The sequence below is a fragment of the Lynx rufus genome, unplaced genomic scaffold (genome assembly GCF_022079265.1).
Source record: "Lynx rufus isolate CCGP_SWC_20201006 ecotype Redwood Valley unplaced genomic scaffold, mLynRuf1.p SCAF_13, whole genome shotgun sequence".
NCBI lineage: Eukaryota > Metazoa > Chordata > Mammalia > Carnivora > Felidae > Lynx > Lynx rufus.
Window position 1 is genome coordinate 10,944,927 of NW_025814827.1, and position 27,499 is coordinate 10,972,425.

General features: G+C 48.7%; 1 protein-coding gene across 1 annotated transcript; it reads right to left on the reverse strand.

The window, feature by feature from the left end:
* Positions 1-469: 469 nt before the first annotated feature.
* SLC24A1 (solute carrier family 24 member 1) lies at positions 470-27,069 on the reverse strand. The gene is made up of 9 exons (XM_047074928.1): positions 25,161-27,069; positions 12,881-12,989; positions 8,853-8,936; positions 8,233-8,235; positions 7,668-7,763; positions 3,526-4,082; positions 2,714-2,803; positions 1,673-1,839; positions 470-719 (listed from the first exon to the last, which is right to left on the reverse strand). Exons 1-9 carry the CDS (start codon positions 27,042-27,044, stop codon positions 470-472), a joined length of 3,240 nt encoding a protein of 1,079 aa, XP_046930884.1. The 5' UTR covers positions 27,045-27,069.
* Between the last annotated feature and the right edge of the window lie 430 nt (positions 27,070-27,499).

Below are 27,499 nucleotides of genomic sequence, written 5' to 3' on the forward strand. Positions count from 1 at the left end.
GAAAAAGAGAGGACGGCAAGTTGCAGTGTGTGCTTGGGACAGGGGCCAAAGGGTGGGGTGTAGACCACATCTGTGTCTTTGGATCAGCAGCCTTTCAGGAATGATCAGGGAACTCTGAGTATAGGGGCTTGTCCTGCTACTGTGCCTGTCCCAGCCCTCACCCCCAAATGATCCCTCATTCCGAAAACCCTCTGGCTCCAGAGGTCCTTCTACTGGCCTCCACGTGATAGCTGCCAACATCAGGCAGGGGTAAAAACGCCATCCCTCCAGAGGTGAGACAATCCACAACGAGCTGCGGGTGTTTCCAAGGCTAACATTCAGTCCCCGATCACATTCCCATCAGTGGCTCTTTGCCACTCTGGTCTCTCTCATGGACCATGTTCATTCTTTTGTTAATGTAACAAGAAGTATGGTAGCTTCTGGCATGGTTTTCTGATCCACGTCCATCGTGAGCAACAGTGACTCTGCCTCAGACAGATACAGGACAGGAAATGATTCGATCTTCTAACATCACACTGATTATCAGGAATACAAAGTAAAGGAGGAACATTGTGAAGCCCAGGATCTTGTTCATTCTCCATTTGCATGATGCAATTGAAGAGATCACAAACAGGAGCATGAGAAAAAGCAAAACAATTGCACAAAACAAGCCGTTGCTGCTGACTGGAACAGGCTGTAATCCATTGATAAGAGAGAACAGCAACCAAGGGACAGGCAGGCTGCAAGATTGAAGAAACAGTGTGAATATTCTGAATGTCTGCACTAATCCCATAAACATAAACAGTATTTTACAATTTACAAAGCACTTATTTTTCCACACACACAAGAAAGCTTATGAAATAGAGCAGAAAATAATAGCCCCATTTCACAGATGAGGAAACGAAGTTCATGGAAATTGAATTACGTGCCCAAGGTCTCACAGCTAATAACAAGGAGTTCTATATTAAAACCGAAATTTTTAGGGTCTGAGTGGGTATTTTTTTCTTTATAATTCATGACTTTCCTATGAGTAACCCAGGTGAGCTGATGTGTGACTCTTCCATCTGTAAATTTTTGTGATCAGTCCTAGCTCAGGCTAACGTGTCTTTACATTTAAATTAGCCTGAGCTAGGACTTACCATAAAAATTTAGAAAAATCAAAGCCACCACCCAAATCCAGTATATGCCTGGGGAAATGAAAATAGCCCAGAGGTTGGGCTCTGACAAAGTTGGGAGGAGGGGGCAAAAGAATGGGTACAGGAGGATGTGGCATTTGCTTGTTTAGACAAAATGCTTTTAGAGCCTCTGAGCTGGCAGGATCCCAAACACAAAGGAGCAGAAGTATCAGCGAGTGAGATTGAGTCATTGCTCCTTCCAACCCCACTTCCACCACCTTGGAGGTCAGTGAGCAGAGCATCTGACTGCATTTGGGAATGAAAGTTAAAGGACTTTGTTTTTCGATTCATCTGTGAATTCTAGTCAGTTACATTTCAGACAGCATTTTTGTTCTGTTATCCCCTCAGGCTGTGATGAACGAAGGGAGGACACTTTGATGCCTAGTAGAAACTAATAACATAAATGCCCTTTTATTCCATGTATAAATAATGAAACAGAAAACCAGCAAACAGAGCCAACACCGTGTTTTCTTTCCAGTCATTCTTAATATGCCTTGGAAAGCAACTTTGCCACTCACCCCACGGTGATATCAAATATGTTACTGCCCACAGAGCTGGACACAGCCATGTCTCCCAGGCCTTTCCGAGCGACAATCACACTGGTGATGAGGTCAGGAATGGACGTGCCTGCTGCTAGGATCGTCAAACCCATGATCTCTTCTGAAATCCCTATTGTTTCACCAACCTGGTAAAAAGTAACAGCGATGATAAGCCATGGCAACAGTAAAAGGAAAAATCTGAAGCTCTTCAAAGCACCAACCACATGCTACTTTGTGCAAACCCAACACTTTTCTGGAGAGCTCAGCATACTCCTGCAGCCTCGGAGGGAGGGTATGGTGAACCGACAGCTGGGGAGATGGGCCACGGAGAGAAGGAGCAGGGCCCCTGCTCAAGGCTGCAGGGAATGATGCAGCTCCTTTCTGGAGTACACGTCTCTCCCTGATACCAGCTGTCACGGATATTCCAGCTATAACACCTGCACCTTCTCAGAACTGCCCCTCCGAACACCTGTTCGTGTCACGTTTCCATCTCCAGAACCACGGACACTTGCTATGTGCCAGTTAGAGGCTGGAGATAGAAGTATGGGCACCACAACACTGCCCCTACCCTCAGCCTACTGAAAGAAAAAAGCTCATGAACAACAATTACAGGTAGAACAGGAAAGCAATGGGCACTCAGAGGAAGACTCACTGGATGCCAGAGACAAGGCAAAATTGAGCTTGCTCTCGCAAGTGTGTCCAACATCGCCAGGTGGGGAGGAGCAGGGCATCCATGACAGAGAAAGCCTGGAGTAAGGCTAATAAGCAATGGTCAGTTGGGTCAGACTGTGAAGGGCCTTCTATGTGAGGCTACAGCATGAACATTAAGACAGAAGAGCCGCACTTGAAAACACTACACTCACTGGAAGAAAAAAGGCAACTTTGACCCTTCGTAAACAATCTAGAAACTACAAAGTCACTTGAGCCTCACCGTTCCCTGGGTACTGGCCATTGACCCTGAAGGTAAAAATTGTCCTTGGGCCCCGCTGACGTTGGATATAGTTCCTGCTGTTCACTCACCTGGTGAGCCCACCAGACCATGAGGTATGAGAAAATGGCTATCCACACGATGGATCCCAGGAAGGTGATAACAAAAAACTTCCTAGACTCCTATTTGCAAGTTTGAAAAGGAAGAGAAATAAGTTGCAGATGCTAAAGGTCATTGGCCCTTCTGAGGGAGCCCCAGAATCAGGGACGGGATCTGCTGAGTGAGTGATGGAGAGGATCTGGGGATGTGTCAGCTGAGGTCTGGATCTCCAGTGAGGACCCTGGGATGGTGGCCTGCAGGGGAGTCCAGCCAGCAGGGCATTCAGCAGTCACCAAACTGAAGAGGACTGTTTGCTTGCCCTAGAGCCAGACTTGCCTAGGTGTTTGGTTTGGTATCTGCCACCTCCCCCCTACCCCACCCATCTCTGGACCTAGAGACAGCGTATGGATGGCCTTTGGGTAGGGTATGTTAGCGCTTTCCCTATAAATGAGAATACTGGGTAGAAACAGTACTTTCCCCCTAGGTTTTCAGAATATCCCTAGAAATACAGGGGCGGAGTGGGGGCGTCTTGGCATCATTCCCATATTAAAATCGAGAAACTGAGAATAGGAGTTGAGGGACCATATCACATGCTTATAGTGATGGAAATAAGCATGTCTTAGGGCCTCCCAAGCCCACCGGTATGTCCCCACAGGTGCATGGTCCCATCTGGAGCTACAAGTTGCATCTCAGATACTCTCTGTGGTTGAGCCCTGCCAAGCTGGTTTGCCCTGTCTTCTCACTTCTTGAGCGGGAGTGCCTAGAGACTCCACAGATTCCCTGGGGTACAGCTGGGCAAACTCACCAGCCTCCGGACATCAGGCACCGTCAACCACAGTGGGAACACAATGGGCAGGAGGAAGAGGTAAACGGCTTGCTTCTGCCTGGTGTCGGGCCACTCCAGGGACAAAGGCTCCTCATTTGCCTCCTCTTCTTCCTCATCGTCCTCGTCTTCCTCATCGTCCTCGTCTTCCTCATCGTCCTCCTCTTCTTCTTCGTCCTCCTCTTCATCTTTACTGTCACCTCCATCACCTCCCCCTTCACCATCTGTACCTTTCTCGTCACTTTTGGCTTCACCTTGACTCTCAGCATTGAATTCCTGCTCTTCATTTTCACCTTCATCAGCTTTCATTTCACCTTCTTCTGCTTGGAGTTCACCTTCACCTCCACCTTCATCAGCTTTCATGTCCTCATCTTCTGCTTGGAGTTCACTGCCATGTTCACCTTCTTCTCCTTCTGCTTCAATTTCACCTTCACCTTCCAGTTGAGTCTCACCTCCACCTTGCTCTCCATTTTTGCCTTCACCAGGAGCTTCACCCTCTTCAGCTACTATTTCACCTGTGCTCTCAGCTCCAGCCACATCTCCTCCCTGCAGTCCAAAGCCAACAAATTAATGTGTAATAACTGCTGGGTTTATTTTCCCTCCCACTTTTCCCCCACTTTGTTGTTGTTGCTGTTCTCAGAATGGATCTAAAAACTTGAGTAGGAGGAGAAATCATTCAGCAAAATTCCTCCACAACCACAACAGTGGTTGTCCTTTCTTTATTTGATTATTTTCAGGGATGGAAGACTCACCACCTAAGGCACCCTCTGTATCTTGGCAACTCTGATTAGAGTCCATATTTGCAACAAGGTTCTACTCTCTGTGCATAGGTTGACTCTTTGGAGCCACACAGAACAAAGCTAATCACTCTTTCATGAGGCAGCTCTTTTCCCTGAGTTAAAGATTCCCAGTCCTTTCCTTTATTCCATGCTATGACCTGGAGCCTCCTCCCCATCTTGGTGAACTCATTCTAGTTAGATTATACCCCATGAGGAAGCTTTGAAAACTGAAACAGAACACCACACATAATAGGATCGGACCACAGAATGGAATAAGATTATCACTTCCCTCTCTTGGATACCTACTTCCATTAATGTTGCCTAATATTGCATATCTTTTGGTGATTACATTGCTGAGCCTACTAAAACTTCTAAATTGTTATATTACCTTATGTATGTAAAACTATGATGGTAATACCTATTTACTGGGGGGTTTTATATGCCAGGCACTATGTTAAGTGGCTTCAATAATAATAGCTAGCACTTACTGTGTCTCATGAGTCAATTAACTTATGATATAGATGGAATTAAACCCATCTGACAGATGGAGAAACTAGGGTACAGAATAGTTAAATAACTTGCCCGTGGTCCACACAGTGGTCCACATGGTGTAAGTGATAAAGTTGGGATTTGTCATATGGATAGTCCAGCTCTTGGCCTCTTAACCACCAAGCTACCCTTCTTCGCAAATGCCAGGGCTGAATGAGATCTTTGGTTCTCAGTTGGGGAGCTTAGTATAAGTACTAATTTTCAAAATAAGTTAATAAAATAAAAGAAATCCAGATGTCCTGGCCCCTCCTGGACCAACTGAATTAGAATCTCTGTGATGAGAACTAAGCCAAGAATCTATTTTAACATGCTCACAAGTGCTCCTAATAGATGCATTTGCAGACCAGTGTTTGGGAACCAAACACTGTGACTCCATGCACTCTAAAAGGCATTGATTCTGAGTGTCCTCAGATTAGGCGCCCAACTAACCTATAGCAACATGCCTGGCCTGTCCCTTGAGCAAGTGACCTGCGCTGTGTGCTCATAGAGTATGTCATCTGTAACGAAGTTCACACAGCCAACCCCAAGGGATACTCAGTGATTCTGAACTCCACTGCATATTCAGATCACCTGAGGGTTTTAAAAACATTCATACCCACCCCAGATACTCTAACTTAATGGTCGAGAGTACATTTTTTTTAATTTTTAATGTTTTTTATTTATTCTTTTTTTTTTTTTTTAATTTTTTTTTTCAACGTTTATTTATTTTTGGGACAGAGAGAGACAGAGCATGAACGGGGGAGGGGCAGAGAGAGAGGCAGACACAGAATCGGAAACAGGCTCCAGGCTCCGAGCCATCAGCCCAGAGCCTGACGCGGGGCTCGAACTCACGGACCGCGAGATCGTGACCTGGCTGAAGTCGGACGCCTAACCGACTGCGCCACCCAGGCGCCCCATAATGTTTTTTATTTATTCTTGAGAGAAAGGGAGACAGAGCATGAGCCAGGGAGGGGCACAGCAAGAGAGGGACACAGAATCTGAAGCAGACTCTAGGCTCTGAGCTGTCAGCACAGAGCCCGACACAGGGCTCGAACCCACGAGCCGTGAGGTCATGACCTGAGCTGAAGTCAGATGCTCAACCGACTGAGCCACCTAGGTGCCCCTGAAATACTTCCTGCCCTCCCTCCCCCAGCCCCATCAGGAGAGAAGGCTTACTGGGGGAGACGACAAGTCATTTAAATCCATAGGTGTGGGAGTGTCTGCCCAGCCTGCGCCCTTTTCTCTGAGAACTGTCACCCCTAACACCCTCTGAATGGGTGGCTCCGTTCTTCTGTGTTGGAGTCAGAGCACCCCAGCACTCCCTGTCACAGCTTAGACACAGACTGGATCCCTGACCTGTGACCTGGTTTAAACAGATTCTCTCTTCTGAGACTGGGAGCCAGTCATCGGTTGACCCCCATAATGGACTGGGGCCTAGAGTGGTGCTATGTGTGCTAATAAGAAAGCAAATGCGGGGCACCTGGGTGGCTCAGTCGGTTAAGCACCCAACTTCGGCTCAGTTCGTGATTTCACGGTTCATGAGTTCAAACCCCACATCAGGCTCCGAGCCTGGTTGGGATTCTCTCTCTCTCCCCCTCTCTCTCTGCCCCTCCCCACTCGCACTCTCTCTCTCTTCCCAAAATAAATAAAAATTGAGAGGAAAAAAAGTCTGCACACAGGGAAGGGAACATGAGGGAGCAAAGACAGACAGAAGCCACCAGGGTCACAGCTGCCTGCTTAGAGCTGGGGGCAGTTCTTTGTCAAGTAGAGCTTCGCTTCTGGCCCTGGAATTCCAGGAGATCTCTCTGTCTCCTCTTAATCCCTTGTACTTGAGCTGGCTGTAGTGGGTCTACTCAGGACACTCATGATACCATCAAGAGGTCTTAGACACTAAACCCAAAGTTGCTGGCTTAAGGATGAGGTATAATTGACTATTTCTAGGTGGCAAACAAAAAAAACAGGGGTGGAACCTGCAAACTAAATGCAAGTCTATCACTGACCGTCATCGACTCCCTTTCTGACTGGGCTGCTGGTCCGAGGGAGGCCCCACACCCTCACTGTCATCTCTGAACCCTTACTGAGCACAGCCGCGTGTGCCAGGCACCGCACTTCTCTCTGTGGGACAGACAGTTCAGGAGTGCATCCTGCCCTCAGGAACTTCACTCAGCAGCGAGCTGAAGGAAGAGAGACTCCTAAATGGAGTGCGGGGAAGGCAGTGATAAGAGCCCTGGGACAGGGACAAAGCACCTGGGCATTTATTCATCAGATGGGGGTGGGGGGTCAGGGAAGCTTGAGGGCAATGGAGGCATTTACAGTGGCCTGGAGAGGTGGGTGAGGGGATACATGCAGGTGGGGGGATACATGACGGGGAGGAAACCAAGGTCCGGAAGAGCACGGAGACAGGAGTCCAGTGTAGCTGGAGCGTGGTGGAAGAAGAGGCTGTGTGGCTGTAAAGGCAGCGGCAAGCCCTGTAGACAAACCTCAGGGGGTCCCAAGGCATGGAGCTACGCTTTGAGCTGCCTGGTCTTACTGCCCCCTAGTTTCTGACAGACCCCCTAACAGTTATTCCTTATGTTCTCCTAGCACGTGACCCGTGGCCGCACATTCTCGTGTGCATATATCGCACTCACACTAAGGTGTTAACGGTGAATTAACTGGCCCCATGAGGTATTATTTGATCTTCAGAGAAAGGGCCATACTTACTTCAGAGGAATGAACCTCAAGCAGCATTTCAGACCTTCAAGAAGGAAGACTCTTTGGTCAGCAACTCCTTCCCTGGGCCTGTTCAATCCCCTCCACCTGGGAAGAGGCTCGTGCCTACCTGACTGCCAGGATCTTCCTCCTGATCTCCCTCAACATCTGGAGCAGGGGCTGGTGTGACCGTGACCGCAGGAAGCTTGGCTGACTCCTCCTCTTTAAAGGACAAACATGGAAAAGATCAGAAGAGTGTGCCAGTTTTTGAGGGCAGCTGGCAGAGCCAGTGTGAGGGGCTACAGGACGCGTCCACCCCAGGGTCTCAGTAAGTTTGGGGAATTTCTTGTTGTTAGGAAAAGTAACATGATGTGATAGGAATTATTGTTGCCCTGTCCACAGAGATAGCTGCAGGTAGGACAGCCAGGAGGTGGCCATCCTTGCTCCCCCTGTATTCACACATATTTCCATCCCGACCAGTGGGGCCAGGGATCCAACCTATAAAAAGCTTGGGCAACTGGGACCAAAGAGAGGGCAAAGCCCCAGCCCTCAGGGTCTGACCCTGCCCCCTACCGCCTACATGGAGAGGATCCTGATGACTTCAAAGGCAGCACAGCAGTTTGGAAGCCTTGAAATAGGTGGCAGGGAAGGGAGACTCAGAAAGCCTGGAGAGCCGGGTTTAGGAGCAGACCCTCTCACTTCTTCAGACGAGTCAGTTGACCTCTCAGCCTGGGTTTCCTTGTCTATTGTATGGAAAAAATGGCTGCCGCTCTCCCTCCTTCCGCAGGTCGCTGGGTGCATGGGGCAGGCCCGGTGTGCTGTGCAGAACCCACAGGGGCAGGAGCTTCCTCATTCCCTCCATCCCAGGTGCCACATGGATGCTGGACTTCTGCATCACCAGACCCCTGGTGTCCTTCCCTCCTGGGGTTGCTGGTCTCAGACCAATCCCTAAGAGCACTGTCCTTTTGTAGAAGTGACAGGAAGAAGAAACAGAGGTCCCATGGAGTCTCATTTGGGATGAGATTTAGTGAAAAAGAAACGGGCCTTCAATAACCCCCTGGCCTGGCCTGGCCTGGCCCATCAGAGGAGAGTGCGGAGGGGCTGTCCAGAGCCTCCCCAGGGCCAGCAGCCCAGTCAGAAAGGGAGCATACGGGAAGGAGGAGGCTAGAGTGCAGTGGCACTCAGGGCAGCACCAGACTATATCACTCCAGCTGACTGGCCCAGACAGGCCGAGAGGCACATCTCAGCCCCTGGCCAACAGGAGGGAGGAAGGTAGCTTGAGGAAACCCACCAGTTTCACCATCCTCTCACCTGGTTTGTTCTCTGCATTAGCATGAGGCTTGGCTTTGGTCTCCTGATTCAAGCTCTCCTCCTCCTTATCCTTGGAGGGATGGGCTGCAAATGAGAAAGGGGAACACATCTTATCTGAGGCCCTTCAGTTACACTGGTCAGCTGAGCAACCAGAGCAGCTGAAGTGGGTGGGAAGAGGCTGGCCTGGAAGTCATGGTCTGGGTTCCGGTCCTACTCCGCATGTTCCTGCTGCCCGCTCCCAAGCTTTCGCCTTAAATTCCTTGTATGTTACTAACTGGCTGTGACCTTAGGCAAGTCACGTCCCCTCTCTGATCCTATTTCCCCTCTGGTAAGATGACATGGTTGGACTCAGAGGCAACAAATAGGATTTATTTTCTTTACGAGCTCGAATGATGGCTGTTTTGAGTGCTGGATTGAGGAGGATTCTGATCCAAGGATAGTGGAGGTTTTACCGTGATTTATTGGTGATGTCTGCAATGAGCAGGGAACGGACGAAAAATGACAGGGAGACATTTTTGCCATCCTTGGACTGGATTATCTGTAAGGTCCTTTGTAGCTTGCTTTCTTCAATGAATTTACCAGAAGCTCTGCTATAGCTCCAGGAGCACTACTGGTGAGACTTTCTTCTCTGGTCAGAAAGGGGAAATAGCCTACCACCAACCTCCCTGCCACACCATTTTGACCCTAGGTACCCGGAGCCTCCTTTCGGATCTCTATGAACACACTTTGCCAGAGGCCCAAAGAGAACTATGGACAGAATAGTGCTGCTCTGATTTCCAGGCAAGAAAACTAGGGAGTGCAATCTTTTTCAATGTGATGATGCTCCAGGCAACATGCAAAGTTTACATGTGTAATTCAAGGTGGGAGGCACAGAGACAGGTGCAGGGGCTCCTGCGGGTCCTCACAGCTGTGTAACCTGGGAGGGTAAGGACAACGGCACAAGCGAGAAAAAAAAGTGGCACCATGGAATCTGTTCTGGAGTCCAGGCTGGCTCTCCCCTGTGAGCACTGGGTGACCCTGGGAAGCCTGTGTGCCCTCTCTAAGCCTCAGCGTCCCCCTCTAAAAAGGCAACATCATGACACACTGAGAGCACTGATGTGGGGGTCCATGAGACAAAAATAAATAAAAAGGCTTTAATGCTACAATTAAATATTGCTATGTTAGCTGGGATTCTGATACCAGATAGTCTGGGTTTGGATCCTAATTCTGCCACTTGATAGTCAGGGACCTAGCTCAGTGATTGCTTAACCTCTCTGTCTCTCAGCTTCTTCATCTGTAAAATCTTACAGAGTTGTTAATGGAATAAGTAAGTTTATACATGAATGTGCTTTAAACAGTGCCTGGCACCTAGAAAGCACTATATAAGCATTAGCTACAACAAGGACGAAGTGAGTAATGGAGAGCAGCTGTCCCACCCAGGAAGCATCTCTGCAGTGGCCCAGCATTCCAGAGCGTTTGAGTTAGAAGGGAACCTGAAGATCCTCTAGTTTATGACAGACAGACTGAAAAGGTACAATGTGGGAAGCTGCTGGGACCAAACTCTGCCTGGGTCCAGGATGGGCAGGAAGCATAGACGGGTCTAGAATTTCCTCCTTTCAGCCTGTCAACTAAGCTCTCAGAGATGGTTCAGCTGCAGCTGCGTCTGGCAACAGGCTCCATCCTGCAGGGCCACGACTCTGGCATGACTTCCAAGTGTCCTGGTGGGCCAACCCAGCAGGTGCTCTTCAGAGCTGAGATGTCAGGAAGCAGGCCCTCCGCTGCCTCCTTCACCCACACACCTTTAATGCCCCCCTGGCGTGGATGACGCATTGCAATCTTCTGTTGAGCAACGAACACAGAGTTGTTACCAAAGGAGAGAGTCCCACTCGTTCTGGTCCTGGTGCTGAGAATATCTGCCGACTGTTGGCTGGAAGGGCTGGCAAGAAAAACCAAGTCCCCCTGTTTCCTTCTCACTCCTCATCACACACCCTAACCTCTCATTTCCCTTGCCACTGAGGAAAGCAGGTCAGCTGCAGAACCTCTTTCTGTCCCTCTCTCCCTCTCTCTCTTACATATGCACACATCCATAGATGTGAAGTCACCATAGAAGGCATAGGATCCTGGAGAAGAAAGGCCCCTTCACAGGGTGGGTGAGAGTTCAGACCACACATCAGCTCTGTGGAAAGAGTTGGAACACCTGGAAAGGGTGGAAACATCTGGACAGCCATTTGGAAACAGCATATGGAAACACACACACATGGATCTGGAAAGTCTTGGGAACAAAGGCCTTCACCACAGTTCTGCAAGGTCCCAGGCCCTCCTGGATGGGGTCTGGGAGTATAGAATCCGGGTTGGCTTCTCAGAGCAGGACTTCGTCCCAGAGCGTATCAGCAGTTACCCACCACGAGGGCCTTTCCACGCCTCCATGCCTGCCACATGTACCCACCATATACCAAGCTTGCTTGTCTTCCTAGGGATGACTGTCGCTGGCTCCCCCAGCAGTTGTTTCCTCACGTGGCCTCTCTACTCTCAGCGTGGCCGGATCATCTCCTACTTAGTATCAATCTCCTCTGACCTCTGCCTGGCCTGGCCATCACATAATCCCGTTAGGACAAGTAGGTCAGCTGTTGCCAGTCATGGAAGTGGCCCAGGCAAGGGGCCCTGCAGTCCCATTCAGGAGATCTTTATCTTCAGGACTTTGCTAGAGTTGGTGATTCTACAAGGAGTGGCCGAGAGTAACCCAGAGATACAGCTTCCTTCACCGCCCCAGGCCAGGTACGCCCCCAGCACAATCACCCACAGGCTACTGCGTAATGCAAACTCCACTCTCAAAACTCCAGGGGCACTGTTTTTCTGGAGTTGACACTTGGGAGTAGCCTCTCTCAATGTCTGCAGAGGCTCGCCCTGAGGATTTCCTGAGGAAGGTTTCATCACCTCGGCTTTGTCTCTGCTTTTCCCAGTACAATAGCCTTTTAAATACCCTAAACCCAATACTGTATCTGAAGGGGATATTTCAACGCCTGAGGAAATTCTGAGCCCCTTCCCAACCTCTCCCCCTGCCACTCCTCCCCCTCCCCCCTCCCCCCCCCCCCCCCCGCAAGATTTGTCCCTGAACCAGAAAAGTCAGTGAGGGTGTTTCCCGATGCTCATGGGCCAGTCTCCAGTGTCATATTCAGCTCAGCCCTCAGCCCTCCTTCCAACTGCATTCTGACCCCTTGGCTTCTGCCCACAGGCCAACCTGGGCTCCTAGTTTTGCACCAGAGATCCAGAGATGAAGGGACCCAAGGAGAATAGGAGTGTACCTGAGGGTGCCCTTTAGGGGCCTGAGAAGCATTTTAGGAACAGTTCTCTGGGGAAGTGGGCCAAAAGGCAAGACTTGGTAAGGTGCATGGAGAGAATCTTAGCTACCCCCATCATTTGTCAATCAGGACCCACTTTACTTTGGACCCCTGTCATCCTCCAGAAGTGGTCCTGGCAGCTCCTTTGGGGTTCCTGGCTAGGGAGAGGGTTAGCAGTTTCCCTAGGACTCCAGAGCTAGACAAAGAGCAAGGGGAGGTGCTACTCAGAGCTTCTGGGCTGTGGGGCCCTACAGGAGGTACCCCCAGAAGTGGCCCTGGCAGTCAGCCTGGGCCAGGCTGCCTGGCTGGAGGTTCTGTGGGACACTGGAGACGACTCGTGGGTGGTGGGCTACGCAGGGAAGTCACTGAGGACAGCCCTGACATCGACCAGAGCAGGGCACATGGCACTCATGGCCTCACTAACTACAAGTGGACCCTTTTACAGGAGGGGACACACAGACATGGAAGCCATGGGATACAGATGCCTAACCTTAGCTCCTTGGGGCCCTCTCCTGTTGAGTCCCATGTCCTCTCTCTACCCTGTCTCCCAGACAGTTGGCTTCACCCCCCCCACTCCCCCCATTCCCCACTCCGTCCTCATCCTACCCACTGCCTCCTAGTTTTGCATGTCCCAGGTCTTGTCCACCTGCGGGAGGGAGGGAGGGAGGGAGTGGACAGGAGACCACGCAGGTCCAGGGAGGCCTTGCTTACCTTCTCCCAGAGGGTCCAAGCTGTGAAGCATGAGCCGGTAGATGGTGCTGCGGATGGTGCTGTTGTGCAGAGAGGTCGAGCTGCTCCCTCGGGTCAGCATTGCTGGGAGCTGAGCAGGGGAGAGGCGCACAGGCCTCAGTGAGCCCCTGCCCAAGCCAGAGGAGGAGCCACACAAGGGCCTCCCTAACCCTGCCTCCCTCCCATAGAGCTCAGAACAAAGCACAGGAGCCTTCTCCTGGCCTCCCTTCTCCCTTCCCCTCAGTGAGAAGAGTTACACTCTGCTTTCTTTCTCAGGCTCCTCTCACTCTTCCATGACTGGCTAATTTTACATACCAAATAATTCCCCGAGGTCTCAACAGGGAGCAGACAATGTGTACTAAGCATAACACATTACCAAGGGTTTGTCCTTCCCTGAAAATGCACTGTCATAGAAACACACACCCACACACAGCACAGACGGACCCCTGTGCACGGACACAGCCCTTTACAGTCCACAAAGCATCATCGCGCTTTATCGTTGCCCCACCCCCAGATAAGTAAGGCTGTGACCCCCTTCTACAGAAAAGGACATGGAAACTCAACGAGGCTAGGTGATTTATCCAAGGTCGTGTGGGGAGTAAATGAAAGTATCAAAATGGGCACTCAGGTCTTTTGATTCCCAGTTCAGTCCTTTTTTCTACGCACAGGTGCTCAAGAGACCTTCGTAGGTGCACACATACACACATCTGTACATGCAGATACCCAGATGTGACACACATAGAAATATCATCTGATGTCCAAGGGAACATCCAAAGACAGACTGACACTTGCTCTGTCCCTCCCCCACGCTCCCCACGCCACCCCCATCCCTCTGGATCTGAACTCTTCTGCCATCTAGTGGCTGTGGTAACACAGTACTTCATAACAGCTCTGGGGATTTTCTTCAGATGAAGAAGGTTTCAGTCAGGCCCCAGACTCTCCCTCCTAAGGTTCCCATAATTCTCCCCAAATATCCCATAGGCCAAAGCAGCCAAGATACAGTTTTTCAGAAGCCTCAGACCCCCCCATTCCCCCAGTGCCTCTCCTATGTTTCTCTTATTTCCAGAGCATTCCAAAGCCACAGGTAATTGGGCTTTGAGATCAATTCTAAATGTTGGGGCTTGAGTTCATCTAGTCCAAACAGTCATTTCACAGATGCAAAAGCTCACACAGCAAGCTAGTGGTGGAGCGAGCAGTGATGTTCTGGCCTCAGCTCCCAAACAAGCACCTCAAGCACCTCGTCCAAGGCCACCTTAGAGGTGACAGTCCTGTTGGTAGAGGAGCTGGCGCCTTCCCTGGCTCATCCTGACAGCACTCCCTGGGGCTTCCCAAGCCTGAACCGGGCCCAGCACCCCCAGCATCAGGGCCACAGGGCCTCTGAGACCCTGCAGCGCCCCCTCTGGGCAGACTCCACATGGCACCCACCTTTAGCTTCTTGTTTTCCTGCAGCTCATCCACCGCAACTGCCCCATTGCCTGGCTGCAAACAGGGACAGGAGTCACGAGATGTCTGGAGAGACCCTTGCTCTCTCTCCCTAATTCTCTCTCTCCAAGGAACCCTCAGTTTGAGAAACACACCCAGAGAGAACCTGGTCTCCGGACATGTTTTCACATGTGCAAACCCCAGCCTGGCCTTTCACAGTCTGGCTTCAGCCCCCCGCCCCCCACAGTCTTCTTAAATGTGTCCACTCACGACAGCCCAGTACCACCAACCGTCTCTCAGTCCCTCAAATGCACCGTCTTTACCTGCTGTGAAACCCTCAACACAGGGTCCCTCCTCCCATGTTTGGAACCCTCTCTCCCTCACTCCCCATAGTTCAGGCCTCCATTTACATGTCACCTTCCTCTGTGAGGTTAAAGTGCTGTCCAATTATTTTTTATACGCTCCTGTTCTTTTCCTTCATAGCACTTTCCTCAATCTAGTCTTGTTTTTAATAAACAGACAAATAAATCAACTGCCCCACTAGCATCTTGAAGGTAGATTGCCTCTTTCATTCACCACCATGTGTTCAGCGTGAAAACACTCTTGAGCACTTAGCAAAGGTTCAATAAATATTTGTTGAATTAATGCATGAATGAACCATCCTGTAACTACACCCAATCTATTCGAGCTCCTGTTCCCTTGTTTACACCTTTTCCCTCTGCATAAAATGCCTCATCCATTCCCCCATGTCTCCAGTTTTTCAGAAAATTCACGGTGAATACTTCTATAAAGCTTTCCCGAATGGCCCCTTCCCCCGCCCCCACTCACTCCAGCTCACTACAATACCTCTCTCTTCAAAAGCTGTATAACAAGAGTAAGCACATTTTGTATTACCAAAACCTGGCTCTGTGATCAAGTAAGTGCTAGTGTCCTGGGGAAGCTGTAGGGCAGCCATCTGGGAAATGAGACAGCCCTAGAAAAATCCAAGATGAAGAATCATTAAACCCACAGTAACTATTGTCTGGACCACTAGCTTTCCACCTGGCATTTATTGCTTTATAATGCTGTTTGAACTTTTAAAAGAATCATTTAAAAAAAATTTTTTAATGTTTATTTTTGAGAGAGAGAGAGACAGAGGGGGAGGGGGGAGGGGCAGAGAGAGAGGGAGACACAGAATCCGAAGCAGGCTCCGGGCTCTGAGTTGTCAGCACAGAGCCCGACGCAGGGCTCAAACCCACAAACCATGAGATCGTGACCTGAGCCTAAACTGGACGCTGAACCGACTGAGCCACCCAGGCGGCCCTAAAAGAATCATTTTTTTAACTTTGCCATATGTGAGTTATCTACCCAGCTTGACTCCATATTTTTTTGAACTTACGATATAGTCATCTGTTCCCCAAGCCTGTGGCACAGGTTCCTGTACACAGGAGGTGCTCACTAAAGGTGAGCTGAATGAGGAGCTACCCCTAAGTGGCTTCCAGTACTATCTTCAGGTGGCAGGGTCACTGATAGCTGCCCCCAGGAATTGTCTTCCCCTCCTCACTGCTGGCCTCCATGGCCAGAACTAGAACTGGACTTGCTCTGTATCTCCTGTCTGTGTTTCAGCTCAGAAAATAAAGAAAACACTGACTGGGCCAGAAAGGAATCAGGACCAATTCTATCTCCAGATAGAAAGCAGAACGTGATTCAAGAAATGAGAAGGTCAGATAAAGGTGCAGTGGTTGGAGGGACGAGGAGGCTTCCAAAAGTAAGTAGAACTTGGGGTGCCTGGGTGGCTCAGTCGGTTGAGCGTCCGACTTCAGCTCAGGTCATGATCTCACAGTTTGTGGGTTCAAGTCCTGCTTTGGGCTCTGTGCTGACAGCTCAGAGCCTGGAGCCTGCTTCGGATTCTGCGTCTCCCTCTCTCTCTGCCCCTCCCCCACTCACGCTCTGTCTCTTTCTCTCTCTCTCAAAAAATAAATAAACGTTAAAAAAAATGTTTTTAATGTAGATAGAATCTGAGTAAGCTTTGAAGGATGGGGGATGTCTGAATGCTGGATATACACTTGAATAAATAAACAGATGGATGAACAAATGAATATGCAAATGAATGAAATGGAGCAGAAATAACCAATCTGCATCTGAAGGGAGCACTCTAGATTTCTTGAACAAAGCCCCTGACTCTTTCGTGACACACCTGTAAGTTCACTGGGATACTGGAAGCTATAGCACCGACCCCCAGTGGCCCAGCCATCTCACTGTTTATCATGTCCCACCCACACCCAGTGAGTTTTTGGAGGTAACAAACTGTGAGGAGCCAGGCTGCCCTTTGGGGTAGCCAGTTCTGTCCTCAGAGGAGCAGGAGAGATTGACATTTGCCCCATGATGTACAGGCCTCGTGATTTTTCTGCTATTCGGGTTTACTCAAGCCAAAGTACTTCTCTAGGAGCGCATCATTCTTTGCACACACCAATATCTTCTCCCTTCAGCATGTACTTCTAACCTTCTGACACCTTTCACATCCACTTTCTCATCCAATACCACCAACCCCGTGAAGTAGACAAGGTTAGCGCTATTACTGCTTTTTGATAGATGGGAAAACTGAGATGCAGAAAGAGCCCGGGGCTTGCCCCCACTCACAGAGACAGTGTCAGAACTCCGATCTCCATTGGAGGGAGATATTTGTTGCTGTTGTTGTTTACGAACTCCTATTTCTTTTCCCAAGGTATTGAGGTAAAAATCTCTATTCCTTAGTGGCTCTGCAAATTATTGACATTTTAGATAAATGGACATAAATGTTTGCCTACTTTTAGGTGTGGACGATGGGTCCACTTACAGGAAGCAGTCCGGCAAGTGGGTGCATTCAGAATATGCCCTTAGTACAAACACATTTCATATCCACCTCTCACACCAACCCAGTGCTCCTCCTCTTTCTTCAGCCTCATCACCCCACCTTCCCCTTCTCCTCACGAAAACTAGCAAAGGGGCTGAGGAAACCAAAGAGGATGTCTCCATGCCAGCCAAAGCCCCCAGAACCTGCATGGTATCTTGCTGAGGTTGAACAATAGGACCCCTTGCTGCCATTCATGGGAACCTGGGATGGCAAATATGGCAGGCCCTCAGGGGGCTTCCCCTCCTGACTTCCAGTTTCTGTTTCCCACTGATGTAGCAGTTAATCATTGACCTCTCCCCTTCTAGACCATCCATGACACATTTTTTGAACCATGTATTTTAGTCTCTTGTTATTGTTGTTTTAAGGTTCATTTAACAAATATTTACTGAGTCCCTGGTCTGAGTCCTGCCTTCACCGAGGTTAGACTCTAATAGGGGACTCCTCACTCTAGCCCTTTGCTGAGTACAGTCTTGCTTCCGGATCCACTCATTTGTCTAGGCTGGAAACCCAAAAGTCTACCCAAATTCCTCCCTCTCCTTCACAGCCCAGGTCCAATCAGCTGTCAGATCTAGTTACTCAAAGTCCTCACTTGTGGCCTCATGTCTCCATTCTTCCTGCCTACAGTCCTGCAAGCCTCTGACTCCTGATCTGTTCCTCTTGCAGCTCATTCTCCACCCCTCAGCCAGAGTGATTTTCTGAACAAAGCACAAATCATGTCCCTCCCCTACATCCTGGGGGTTTACTGTCCTCATGAGGGAGTCCAGACTCCTTGGCTGAGCACACACTAGCCTCCTGCTTACCTCCAGTCCAGCACTGTCCAACAGAAATAGAATGCAAGTCATATACACAAATGTAATTCCTGTAGCAGCCACATTTTTTAAAGTAAAAGAAATGAGTGGAATTGATTTTAATAATATACTCTAGCCCAATATACTAAAAATATTATAATTCAACATGTAATTAATATCATTGAGCTATTTTACTCCCTCCCCCTTTTTTTCATCATACCAAACCTTTGAAACCCAATGTATATTCTATACTTAACAGCATAACTCAGTCGGACCAGCCCCATTTCAAGAGCTCTGTAGCTACGTGTAGCAACTGGTCCATATTGGACAGTGCGGCTATATCTCCTCACGGTGTCTCATTCCCTCGGCCTCTCCACAAGCCCACGAGAGTCCTGGCCCCAGCTTCAGTCAGCCACCCCCTGCTGGTCCTTCAAGATTCTGTTAGACATCACCTCCCGGAGGAAGCCTTCCCTAACTCTCTGGTCTGTTGAGGTGTCTACTCTCTGCAGTACTAAACCCCTCAGCGCTTTCCTATACCATTACAGGTGATATTAACTTTATTTATTTACTTTGGGGGGGTGGGTGGGGGAGAGAGAATCCCAAGCAGGCTCCACACTGCCAGTACAGAGCCCGATGCAGGGCTCAACTCACAAACCATGAGATTACGACCTGAGCCCAAACCAAGAGTCGGATGCTCAACTGACTGAGCCACCCAGGTGCCCCTGAAATTATCTTGTTTTTACTTGTTTATCATCCATATGCCCTCTCCCCCACACTATTAATGTTGGTTTTCTATTTCCAAGTTATTCAGGTGGTAGAGCATCTAGAAATCATGCTGTTACTTGTAGAACACCATGTATATCTAATCTCATATTTAATCCCATCATTTTCAGTATGAGAAAATATTACTGTGTTGCATGAATGCATGTAAAATCTCAATTATAAGCACACATGCATTCATGGAAACAAGCTATTAGACCAGGCATGATCAGATTCTTGAGTTCTGTTCATATTTGTTTCTTACACATTCATTTTGTCATCTGCCAGCACTGACTAGCAGGTGAACACTAAAAAAATTTTATGACGAAAAGAAGGCTTAAAGTTGAGAATTCTACTCATACCACCTTTTTGTGACAACTGGGGGGAAGCTAAGTATTCAAGGAGTTGAAGGAGGGAACCCTGGGGCTCCTGGCTGGCTCAGTCACTAGGGCGTGCAACCCTGATCTCAACATTGTGAGTTCAAGCCCCACAACGGGTGTGGAGCCTATTTAAAAAAAAAAATAAATAAAAATAGGGGTGCCTGGGTGGCTCAGTCGGTTAAGCATCCAACTTCAGCTTAGGTCATGATCTCATGGTTCGTGGGTTCGAGCCCCATGTCGGGCTCAGTGCTGACAGCTCAGAGCCTGGATCCTGCTTCAGATTCTGTGTCTCCCTCTCCCTCTGCCCCTCCCCTGCTCTCTCTCTCTCTCTCTCTCTCTCTCTCTCTCTCTCTCAAAAATAGTAAACATTAAAAATTTAAATAAATTAATTAAAAATGGGTGAATGCTAAGGAAGGAAGGAAGGAAGGAAGGAAGGAAGGAAGGAAGGAAGGAAGGAAAAAAAAAAAAAAACCCTCAGCCCAGGCTAGGATGCTTAGGGGATTCCCTGCAGCCTAGAGCAGGGACGGGGGAGGGGGGTGGTCCACAGAGACTGAAAAGGCTTTCCTGTCCACAGCCCCCTTGTCTCCACAGCAAACAGGTACCATATAAGCCACTGACAGAAGCCCTTGGAATAAATGTCAACCCTGGCAAGAAAGGGAAGGGGTGGCTCCTTAGGAGGTACTTGGTTTGCCTGCTTGAGAGTCATATTGGTTGGTTTAATTAAAAAAACCTTGCCAGGAAAACAAAACAAAACAAAACAAAACAAACAAAAAAACCAGGCCTCAATGCATTTAGGAAAGAGTGGCAGACTTTTCTCCAGAGTTTCACATTCTGAAGTATTCTTGAGGGCATGATGTGGATAGAGACCCAAAGGGACCCAAAATAGGTTTGTTCCCCTCCCCCCCCCACCTCCTCCCTCGGATTCCTTTTCACCACTGGCTCCCCTCAGGCCATATTGCCAATTAGCATCTCCTGCAGATGGCTGGTCCTTTCTAGCTAAGCTGGGAGCTCTCTCTATAATGGCCAGAGGTGCTTCAACCATCGAGAGAGAACGCTTTTAAAGCCCGGCTAGTGTATCAGCTTTGCTGTTTATTGGCTTTCTGTCACCATGCATGGTCAAGGCAAGTCAGGTATTTATCATGTCAGGCTAGAACAAATACATGGAGAGGTGTACGCTTTATACTCAGGCATACTTTCTACTCAGGTATAAAATTTCAGAGCAAGCTAAGTTAGCCTATATCAATAATAGGGGTCATAAAAGGTATCCCAAACCAATACATGCCAGTTTGACAATGTTGTCTAAAATATCTTAGCCCAGGGGTGCCTGGGTGGCTCAGTCGGTTAAACGTCTGACTTGACTTCCTCTCAGGTCATGATTTCACAGGTTGTGAATTTGAGCACCACGCGTCGGGCTCTGTGCTGACAGCTCAGTCAGCACAGAGCCTGGAGTCTGCTTTGGATTCTATGTCTCCCTCTCTCTCTGCCCCTCCCATGCTCACACTCTGTCTCTCTCTCAAAAATAAATAAACGTGAAAAAAAAATTTTTAAGAATTAATAATTCTCTGATCTTGTCTCCAAATTGTTCACATAGAAAAACACCTGCAAGTATGTTGCAATTGGTAAAACACCATGTGGCCATTTCCGTGTGTTTATGTACTGTCTGTGGCTGCTTTCATGCTGCAACAACAGAGCTGAGTAGTTGTGACAGAGACTGTATGGCCTGCAAAGCCTGAAATACTTACTATCTGGCTCTTTCCGGTAAAAGTCGGCCAACCCCTGCTCCGGGTCATCCCGTTCACTTTATAGACAAACAATCTAAGGCCTGGTTGAAAAGCAAAGTGACTTTGTAGCACTTTGTATAAAGCTCGTTTTATTACAATTACTCTTGCCAAGCCTGTCCTTTCTACTGGAAGGGACACAATCTTTTTCCCACACTGCTTTTCATCTAAGTGCTTAATAATAAAGGTTTGTTGAATGGCATTGACTTGCCCAGGGCAACGGGGAGAGTCTGCAGTGTAGCCTGGATTAAAATCCAAAAATACAGCTTCAGGAATCAGTGGTAAGAACCACCAACTCGCTGTGAAACTAGCTGAGTTAAATATCTGCTGGGGGCCTCACTTTCCTCTACACTGGAGTCCCTGAACTGTTAGGATTTCCTGAGGAAACCAAACCAAATACTTACGGATCTCCTGCTAGAGACAAGACCCTGGGAGCACCTCTTTGGGAGATGCAAAGACTGTTTCCTGTTCAGTGGCAATGATGAGCTTGATGCTGTAGCCATCCCCTCTACCCCTCACCCCAGGCTGCTAACGGAGGCAGGGGGAGGCCCAGGTGTCTTTCCTATTCCTATTTCTCTCCAAAAGGAGCTGGTTCACACTGCCCTCCACTTCTCTTCCTGCTGCTTAGACTTCCGGAGCACCTGTGGCTCTGACCTGGCCTACCCTGCCTCTCCTTGGCTCCCTACCACCCTGTCTGGGTATGCCCCACTTCTCTCTGACTTCTTCACTTTGGGCCATGGCAGACTGAATAAGCCCGGTTTCCCTGGATGCCTGCTTTCCAGAGGTGATGCTCAGAGAGGAACCATTAGTCAGGGAGAGGTGTGCGTCAGTATGTCAACATTAGTGAGAGAGCAAAGCACGTTCATTTTCATGTTAAAGTCAAACAGTTCACAGGGGTAAACTGCAAAAACAAATGCCAACACAGTTTACTAGATCAACAATTGGATTTTCGAGAATTGTTGCATGAATTCAAAACCGAATAGCTCGCCCTCAGTCTATCAGTGAAGTGCAGGACAATTTATCTCCCTCTGACCAAATCATAGGTCTTGGCCAGCCAAACATAGACATAAAGGTAGAAGCAAAGACAAAGACTGTTCTCTATATATATGTATCTACCTCTATCTCTATCTCTAGAAGCATCCAACTTCTGCTCAGGTCATGATCTCACAGTTCATGAGTTCAAGCTGCATCAGGCTCCCTGCTGTCAGCACAGAGCCTGTTTTGGACCCTCTGCCCCTCCCCTTCCCACACTATCTCTCTTTCAAAAATAAATAAACATTAAAAAAAATTTTTTTTAAAGAATGCTCTATCTCTCTTGCTATTAGAAACTTGAGGTGAAATCCAAATCCAGATGCTTTAAAAACCATGTCAAAATAGCTATAGTTCTTGTTACTTGTACTAATTTTCAGTGAGGAGTTGTTAGTGCTGGAAAGTACTAACTCTAGGTTTTTATTTTATTTTATTTTTTAAAAGATTTTATTTTTAAGCACTCAACATGGAATTGGAACTCACAACCCTAAGACCAAGAATCACATACTCTCCTGGCCAAGCCCACCAGGCTAGGTTTTTAATTTTTTAAAAAATTTTTTTGAATGTTTATTTATTTTTGAGAGAGAGAGAGACAGAGACAGAACACGAACAGGCAAGGGGCAGAGAGAGGCAGACACAGAATCAGAAGCAGGCTCCAGACTTTGAGCTATCAGCACAGAGCCTGACGTGGGGCTTGAACTCACAAACTGCGAGATCATGACCTGAGCCAAAGTCAGATACTTAACCGACTGAGCCACCCAGGCACCCCATAGGTTTTTAACTTTAAATAAATATAAATTTACTTTTAATAATAGCCCGTAATTCAACCTGTTTTTTTAAATAACACTGTTAATTAAAATTCATGCTGAATTTGTTTCAACAGATAAGAACAGAGCTGTAACCGGCACCACTCTTGGTGGTTGGCAAAGACCTGCTACTATTGCCTTTGAAGAGTCTCTTTAAGTAGATTACAAATTCTCCTTTAAAATCATGATTATGTTTCACTGTTTGATGAGCTTTCCTTTGATGGTCTAGCCCTGGCAAAATGGAAAACTCAGAATTTGGAGACTTGAAATAAAAACAGCACTGAGGGGCGCCTGGGTGGCTCAGTCTGTTAAGCGTCCAGCTTCGGCTCAGGTCATGATCTCATGGTTGGTGAGTTCAAGCCCCTCGTCGGGCTCTGTGCTGACAGCTCAGAGCCTGGAGCCTGCTTCAGATTCTGTGTCTCCCTCTCTCTCTGTCCCTCCCCCACTCATGCTCTGTCTCCCTCTCTCTCAAAAAAAATAAACATTAGGGGCGCCTGGGTGGCTCAGTCGGTTAAGCGTCCGACTTCGGCTCAGGTCATGATCTCACAGTCCATGAGTTCGAGCCCCGCGTCGGGCTCTGTGCTGACAGCTCAGAGCCTGGAGCCTGTTTCGGATTCTGTGTCTCCCTCTCTCTCTGCCCCTCCCCTATTCATGCTCTGTCTCTCTCTGTCTCAAAAATAAATAAATGTTAAAAAAAATTAAAAAAAATAAATAAACATTAAAAAAAATAAAAAAATAGAATTACTGATAAGAATTAGGAGGCAAGTCAGAGGCATTTTGAAAACAGCTGGCCTGTGTGTACCAAGGCATTAGATGCTTTTCTCAGGGGAGACTACCAGGCTTATGGCCACCCTCAGCAAGATGCGCCCTGAGGACCTCACTAGGAGGGAGGCCGCTGTTTCTTCATATTAAATTATGTAATGCTCTGAGCCTCCCTTTCTTTTTTAACCCTCTGGCTTCATGGAGTAGTAGCCTAATAGAAAATAGCACTGAATGGGGAGTTAGATCCTGGGTCTCATGCCAGTTCTGACACCTGCTGGCTATACAACCTTGGGTAGGACATTCTCCTTTGGAATCATCTGCAGATATGGCAATTGGAGCTTGGTTGACCAGACCGGACAAAAAAACCACGATGCGGGGCCTGCCAGAACTGAACTCACTTGGACAATGGTTGTCAGACAGGACCTTTTGGTGGCCAGTTGGACTCTGTCATTTCCCCCAGAGAAGGGAAGGGACCCATCCAAGGTCACACAGTTAGTTAGAGGCAGAATCAGAATAGAACCCAGATTTCCTGACTCTTAGCTCTGTGTTCTGTCCAGAACACCACATCATCTCAAAAATCCTAGAGGGAGTACATTTTCTCTTCCTTGCATCATAGATCTCCCAGACATGCTGCTAAATGTGGTCTCCATCCTGCCCACGCATCAAAACTGCTCTGGATTAAGTAGCTAAGTCCTTCCACTCTTTGCACACAAAATTATGTTCACACCAGTGGTTTGTCTGAGACCTGAAAGAGGCAGGCTGAGAGTTGACCTTTGCCCAAACTCACTGTTTAGGAGCAAGAAAGAAACAAGATCTGTGTTCCCTAGGGTATCTCACTTTGGAGTCAAGGAACAAAAACTCTGAGATGAATCTTCAGAAATCTCTTCCCCAGTCTAATCTCATCTTCCAGGTTATTGAATCATGCAGTGAACTTTGAGGGAGGGTCCCTCATGGGGGCAAAGAAATTCTTAAAAAGGAAGTTGAGGGTCAAGAGAAAGCCTTAGGGTTAGAGCCTCTGATATCTGGTCTCCACTCAACACGCAGAGAGAGCTCTGCACGCAGGGCTAGCCTATCATGGATGAGTGGAGCTCTCATCTTCTCCAATATATCAAAAACACAACAAAACCCAAAAACCTCCCCCTGCCAGACCCCATCCCAGCCACTAGCCCCTCCACATCTGGAATGTGAACAAACAAGATTAAGTGAAAGTGGAGGTGCTAGACAAGCCCTCAACACCATGGACAGGGAAGAGATTATCATTTTTCCCTGCCTGATATCTTCCTTGGATATTCTCCAAAGCCCAGCTCAAATGCTATTTCCAAAGACCCAGTCAGACCAGCCCAAGTTCAAATCCTGGCTCCACTGCCTATTTGCTGTGTGACCTTGAACAGTGGTTTGACTTGATTAGGCCTCGGTTTCTTCCCCTACCAATGATAGATCATGATAATAACCACTGGGTGATTGGGGGCTGAGCCAAAGTCACTCTTGCAAAGGTCCCAGCATAGTGCCTAGAAAAGAATAGGACTTTAAATGTTGAATGAATAGCAAAGGGAACCAAAACACCCATCTCTTGAGGTCTGACCCAGCACTTTCCTCTTTAGTCACTGGCTTCTCCCCCCTTTTTGCCCCAAAGGGGCTGCAGAAGCTTGAACCATCCTGTCCTTACCTTGCTGAGGTCCCCCAAGGCCATGACCTTGGCCACTGGCCTCCTGCTGAGCTGCTCCTTCACCCATATCTCTAGTTGTTTATTCCACTTCATGGTGAACACATAGAAGGCATAGGCCAGCAGCAGCAGCAGGCTTTCCCACCAGGCAATGAGGCTGTCCAGGAAGAAGAGAATGAGCATCATCAGGTCAAGGATGTAAAAGGAGACATCACGGAACAAGGGCCACCATGTGAGATTGAGGATCTCCCGGGAGAAGAGGGCACAGGTGCCGATGACAAAGAGGATGTTGAACACAGCAGAGCCCACGATGGTACCAATGCCCACATTGCTGTGGGAGATGAAGACGCCGATGAGGGAGGTGAAGAGCTCGGGGGCAGAGCCTCCAGCAGCCATGAAGGTGGCACCTGCCACATCATCAGAGATCTGTAGCTTATCTGTGATGACACCCAGGGCTGGGACGAAGTACTCATCACACACGATGGCCAAGGCCACAAACACATACATCATGCCAAAGATGTGCAGCACCACCCAGCCCTGTCGCCGCTCCTCTATGCTGAACAAGTCTGGGGGGTACTCTGCCTTGGAGTGAAGGTCTGGCCAGCCAGGGGGCAGCTCTGAGGGACTGGAACTGGGTGCCTCTGGGATCGCAGCTGTTGTCAGGTTGGGGGAGGAAGCAGGGGGCACAGCCGGGGCTGGCTCCACAAAAACACAGTGATGCACATGGATCTTTGGATTCACCCTGACCTTGGAGGTTGATGAGGTCCTGGGTGCTATGGAAGGTTTCTTTGCCAGCCCCCTGTAGGTAGCTGAGGATATTCCCATGGTCAATGCACTGGTCCTAGACAAAGGATCACTAACACTCCAGGTAGCAGTAGAGGCTTTGATTTCCTTTGGGCTACTGCCTGTCATGGTGCTTATCATCACTTGCCCCTCAGAGATGGCTGTGGTGCGCTCAAGGACCGTTCCCAGAGAAGTTGTCAGCCTGTTCTTTCCCACTAACCCCCGCGGCTTGATCAGGCTCTTACTGTCCACTGTTCTGGGGGTAGTCACAGTGTTCTTTTCCGTTATACTCCTTGGAGAAGTCAGGATGTTTGTTTCTATACCACTTATCTGGAAAGTTGGGGTGTTAATTATTCCCTTGAGAGTAGCTGGGGTGGTTTCCTCCACCATTCTCTTAGAGGGGTTAGTCTCCAATATTTTGGTGGTTGTCATAATTTCACTGTCTTTCACTGTTGTTCTGGGGGTGACCCCATGTCTCCTTGTCATTGTCATGAGTGTGGATGGGGCATAATTGCCTACTAGCCTACCAAGTGGAGATGGGGTGTATTTCTTCACCTTTCCCTTGGCTTGAATTGGATTGTAGCTCTGCATTTCTCCCCTGGGTGGTGGTGTTGGGGTGTAATTCTTCACTGTTGGTCTGTTTGAAGTTGGGGTGTAGTGACTCAGTACTCCACTGGGTATGGTTGTGCTGTCTCCCTTCACTCTTTCTATGTCTCCTGCTGTGTACTTAATCTTGGGTATTGTTGGAGTGATGTTGGCTGTTCTTCTGGGTGGATTGTGTGTATTCTTCATTGTTATCCCAGGTGTTGCTTCGCGAACCCTGCCCACCGTGGCTTGGGGCACCTCCATTTCAGAGCTAGCTCTTGGAGGGTCACTGCTCACCATCATCATCTCATTGTCAGGGAGGTCACGGCTGGCCAGTTTTACAGAATGTTGGGAGGAGACTGCTGCCCACAATGAGGGGAGGCCCCGGGGGCTCCTCAGGTGCTGGTAGGTGGAACCGATGACCAACATTCCCAACAGGAAGAGGAGGCGACTCCAATGAAGCCGCTTTGGCCGGAGTAACCGCCTCTCCCGTGCCCCCATTCTGATCAATTTCCCCATGATGGCCAGCTATGCCTGGCTACGGAAGGCCTTTCATTCTGTCCAGGGAAAGAGGGGGTCTGTTCTGGGATTCAGGTTAGTGATCAGTGAAGAATTCTCCATGAAGCCCAGCCAGGGGGTATCCACAAACCTGCAGGGGGAAAAAAGAAGAGGTTATTTGTCCCTTATGAGGAGAGCTGAGAACCATCAAACCATCATCTAGAAGAGTGGACCTTTGTGCTAGGAGGCAGTTGTTTCTGCTGGGACAAAAGTACCCCTGCTGCCTGTTCCCAGAGAAAAATGCCTGCTCTTGGGAAAAAGCATTAGAGGTCCTCTGTGTAGACATGCTAGCAACCAGGTTCCTGAGCTGGGACTACCTAATCCTCTTTGGGATCCCCGCAAGAGGTCTGCCAGTGTCCCCCAAGTCCAAGCCTGACATACTGGGAGCTCAGTCATCCATAGTTGGTGCCCCAGGC